This window comes from Myxocyprinus asiaticus, chromosome 6, assembly GCF_019703515.2.
Source record: "Myxocyprinus asiaticus isolate MX2 ecotype Aquarium Trade chromosome 6, UBuf_Myxa_2, whole genome shotgun sequence".
NCBI classification, from domain to species: domain Eukaryota; kingdom Metazoa; phylum Chordata; class Actinopteri; order Cypriniformes; family Catostomidae; genus Myxocyprinus; species Myxocyprinus asiaticus.
The window spans coordinates 45,534,511-45,539,201 of NC_059349.1; the positions used below are offsets into that span (position 1 = coordinate 45,534,511).

At 40.2% G+C, this 4,691-nt stretch overlaps 1 protein-coding gene across 1 annotated transcript; it reads right to left on the reverse strand.

Moving 5' to 3' along the window:
* Positions 1–1,097: 1,097 nt before the first annotated feature.
* LOC127441917 (calcium/calmodulin-dependent protein kinase II inhibitor 2-like) lies at positions 1,098–3,768 on the reverse strand. The gene is made up of 2 exons (XM_051699484.1): positions 3,343–3,768; positions 1,098–2,706 (listed from the first exon to the last, which is right to left on the reverse strand). Exons 1-2 carry the CDS (start codon positions 3,509–3,511, stop codon positions 2,636–2,638), a joined length of 240 nt encoding a protein of 79 aa, XP_051555444.1. The 5' UTR covers positions 3,512–3,768; the 3' UTR covers positions 1,098–2,635.
* Positions 3,769–4,691: the final 923 nt, after the last annotated feature.

The window sequence follows — 4,691 nt, forward strand, 5'->3', positions numbered from 1 at the left end:
TGAAACCTGGTCACCTTGAACTGTTCTTGTATGGCAAGAGCTGCATAACTGTTCTTAAAAAACGATATAATTTTGTGTTCCACAAAAAACAAAAAAACAATCGGGTTTGGAAATACATGAGGGTGAGTAAATAATGAAATAGTTTTTGGGTGAACTATTGCTTGAGCTTCAGTCAAATGAAGTTATAGATTATTTAGTGAAGAACAATCAGGATTGAATGTGAACTGAGATCGAGTATTTAAGTTTAAATTGATTCAAGTAAGCCTGACCTGTTTTCAGATGGATCCTGAGCATCATTGGACACATTGTTTGGACAAAGCTGATCTAAAGCCCACTCATGGATGCATGACGACACGGATCACGGATAAAAGCCATTGATTTTCTTGTGGCGGGGTCACGCACATTGGATTGCCATTGTTCGTGTGTGTACCTACGTGCAAGCTTGTGTGTCTCGCCCTCTGTGTGCTTACACTACTCTGTCAGTGATGGAGGAAAACATCAATATTATTATAAAACGTAACTGCATCAGTTGGTTCAGAGCATGACTGTTTGGAGTAAACAGGAAAGAGCATGTGTTTTGTTCATACAAGCTGTGCAAAATCAAGATTGAGTCACAGAATTCAGCCTAAAATGACCAAAATCATAATAATCAGGCCTGTTCTTTGGTTCACATCTTTTTTTAAATAATTTGCTATCAATCAAAATAATATTCCAGGTCCGGTACAAGTTAAGCTTAATCGACAGCATTTGTGGCATGATGTTGATTACCACAAAAATGAATTGCGACTTGTCCGTCCTTTTCTTTAGAAAAAGCTATCTTCCATTGTATGTACTGAAAAAAGATGCGATGAAAGTGAATGGTGACATTCACATCTTTTGTGTTCCAAAGAGGAAAAGAACACAAGGATAAGTGAAGACCGAAATTAAATTTTGGGGTGAACTATCCCTTAAGTCTTGTTTATAAGTAGGCCTATCTCTAAATTCTTTATCCAGGATGGGTATAGTGAGGGCCTCCTAAGAACATCAAGCCAGAGCAGACTTGTGTGTCTCTTTGTTGTGCATCAGTTGTGTCAAATGACGACAGAGCTGCATATCTATATGTTCTTCCACCATTTATTTATTCACCAAATACAGTGAAAATGGTATTTTAATATGCAATGATTCATTCTTAGAATGTCATGACATTTTTTGAAGCTTTTTTTGCTTAATAAAACGATGTTCCATTATTGAAAAGTATTAAGGTTTCATGCACAACAAACCATAGTTAGTTTCTTTAGAATAATGGTACAAAAAAAATAAAAATACAAATCAAAAAGAAAAATGTCCAAAATCCTGTCAAATAACAACATGTTATTTGAAGATATTCGTAAGTGCAGTAGATTTCTAATATCGCCATTTTCTAACAAATTCATCAACGAAGCTCAAGTCACAGTTTACGATTTCCATATCTAACAGTAGTTCAACACGGATGTGTGCAAAAAAACCAGAGAAACATTCATTTGGTAAGTCATTTAAAAAAAAAAATTAAAAAAACATCCTAACCAAACTGAATAATCCTCTCGTCCCTGTCTAAAGATTTTCTTGAATTTAAGACAACATACTAGCATATCATTTAAATAACAAATATTTAGATATAAAAATACAAATATTACTTTTTTCAAAAGAAGCGTGCCAGGGTAAGATTCATGGTGGCACCTTTGTTGGCACCGGAGTGAATGTTCATGCAAAGAGATGGACACAACGGTGAAGAAAAGAAAAAAAGATATAAAACTAGAAAGCATGGAAGAGAGACGTCTTCATGTCTGGTTAATTACATTAGGGCGTAATGCACACTTTTCTTCTGTGCTGTAATGATGATGTGAATCCTTGGCGCAGGTGCATGAAGCGCAAAAGCAGCTGCAGTGGAGGGCAAAACAATAGATCACCAAACAACGCAAAGACTATACGCTTCAACGCCTGTGGGCATGTGAATGCTAATAAATTCTCAAATTTTGGGGGAAAAAGAACATGATGCAAAAGAGAGAAAGAAAATATTCACATTGCACCATCCGCATATATACGTAGGCTATAGAAGTTCAATTATCTTTATGGGAGTTCAATGTCTTTGTATGTGTCTACAATGTCTCTAAAAGCAGCAGTCGACGCTCAAGGCAGACCCATCAACGTGCCTTCACGGTGTGTGTGTGTGTGTGTGTGTGTTAAGGGGAAGGTCTTTGAGCTTAGATAGTACTGTACAGATAAAATAACAGAGCTTGAGATGCGGTTCAGTCTTCGGTTGAACTTCGTTTTGCTTACAGCGCTTTTGGAAGATGATGGTTGTGGAATAATAATGACATGTCCATCCATCTCTATTCACATGAGCAGAGCCACAGAGAGCACAGCCACAGCAACATCTTTCTCAAAGCTTTCATTTGGGTGTCGTTTCTTGGAGGATTGCCAGCAAATCCCCGAAAATAAATCTCGTTCATTCCATCTCTCCATTCTTTCATTTGCCCTTTTGTGAAGACCCCTCTTGGTTTGCACGTCGTGCCATCATCACTCCATCTCTTTGCAATCTTCTTCACATGCACAACCGACAAGTGCTTCAAATCGGTGATTGAAAAAAATTGAAATGTCTGCATGCCATCGATCGGGTTTAAACACCCGGTGATGATTTGTCGGTCATGCCTTTCAGCACCTCGTCTATTCGGTCGTCCTCGATGACCACTGTGGTGAAGAAGAAGAAGAAGAAGAACAAGACACCTTAAGTCAAGACATCTAACAATGTGTTATCTGCTTTTTCAATCAACTTTGTAGCTTACAGCGTGTAGTTTGAAACTGCGCAATTGGTTATAGCAAACGTTCAAGCCAATTGCGCAAACAAATAAGGGGCCGTTCACACCGAACGCGTTTTGCGTCCGTCCGCGCGCGCTGTTTTTCATTTGTTTTTCTATGTAAACACGCGGTCTCGCTGTTTTTTTTTTTTTTTAAATGACGTTTTATAAAGAAAAAAGATTTAAACTGTTACAAACGCGTCTCGAGACACTTTTTAGCGCAAGAACACATTCGGTCTGAACAGCCCCTAAGAATAGAGACCCTATGTTAAAAATATGTGTTAAATGCGTTTTCAAAAGCCATCCGGTTGCACTTAAATGACTGTTTGAGACATCGGAACATCATAACCGCAAGTCCAATGACAGTCTTTTGTAACATGTTTGTTTGTGGTTTTAGATCTGTCCAAATGTCACTAAACGAACATAAACGTAAACTCAATCGGAGGAGAACGGTTATCTAACCTGCTGTGTCTGTTATCTCCACTTCTAAACTTGGGTAACATTTTGGAGGACTGTGGTAAATGCTCACCTCTCTTCGCTCTGCCGATCTGTCCAAGTTTTGGAGGTCTTTTCGCCTGCGACGCTCCGAAGAACGCGTTGGTGTCCTGCAGCCCGCAGCTGAAGGACATTTGACTGACATCGTTGTCAGCTCCGTATCCGCTCATTTTCCCTTCGCCGTAGGGCAGAACCTCGGACATGACTGTAATGAAGGACGGGCTCTCAACGCAGAAGGCTAAAACCGTTGCCGGTAGGCAGCTACGGTGGATATGGCAACTATCCTCGCAAAACAAGTGCACTTTTTCCCACAGTGGTGGATATCCAAAAGTCAGACTACTCTCGCACCGCCAACTTCCAAGCTCGTTCAGGACTGGAGTGCTCGGTGCAGAGTGCGCCTTGTGGGGTGAAAGAGAGAGTGTGCGACTACATCAGCTGTCGGGTGAAGTCTGCTGTAAGATACGGGAGATCCCGCGATCATAAAGGAAACCCGGGCGGGGTGTGTATGTGTGTGTTTATGAGAGAGAGAGAGAGAGAGAGAGAGAGATGGGAATTCTAAGAGGTGCAAGGGTGTCCCCATCAGGCCAAAGCTGAAAGTGCGAAAAAAAAAAAAAAAAGGTTCAATTTTATATATTTATTTATATATTTACAGTTCCCTTTACCTCTTAATTCCAATAACCTTTCTGCAACCATGCTGCAACCTCAATAAACAGACAAGCCATCAATAGATTAATAATGATAATTCATTTTTGTTATTTATATAATCCTTAAAATCAGCCACAACACATTTTGGAAGATTAATATACACTCATGGAGCACTTTATAAGAAACACTATGGTCCTAATAAAGTGCCCGACGTGGTCCTCTGCTGTTCAAGGTTCGACATTCTGAAATGCTATTCTGCTCACTTCAATTGTACAGAGGGATTATCTGAGTTACCGTAGCCTTTTTGTCAGCTCGAACAAGTCTGGCCATTCTCCACTGACCTCTCTCATCAACAAGACGTTTCCGTCCACAGAACTGCCGCTCACTGGATGTTTTTTGGCTCCATTCTGAGTAAACTCTAGAGATCGTTGTGCGTGAAAATCACAGGAGATCAGCAGTTACAGAAATACTCAAACCAGCCCATCTGGCACCAACAATCATGCCTCGGTCAAAATCACTGAGATCACATTTTTCCCCATTCTGATGGTTGATGTGAACATTAACTGAAGGCCCTGACCCATATCTGCAAGATTTTATTCACTGCACTGCTGCCACACGATTGGCTGATTAGATAATCGCATGAATAAGTAGGTGTACAGGTGTTCCTAATAAAGTGCTCAGTGAGTGTATATCCTTTCTGCAACCCTGCTGAACAGTGGCGGATTTAGGCATGGGCGA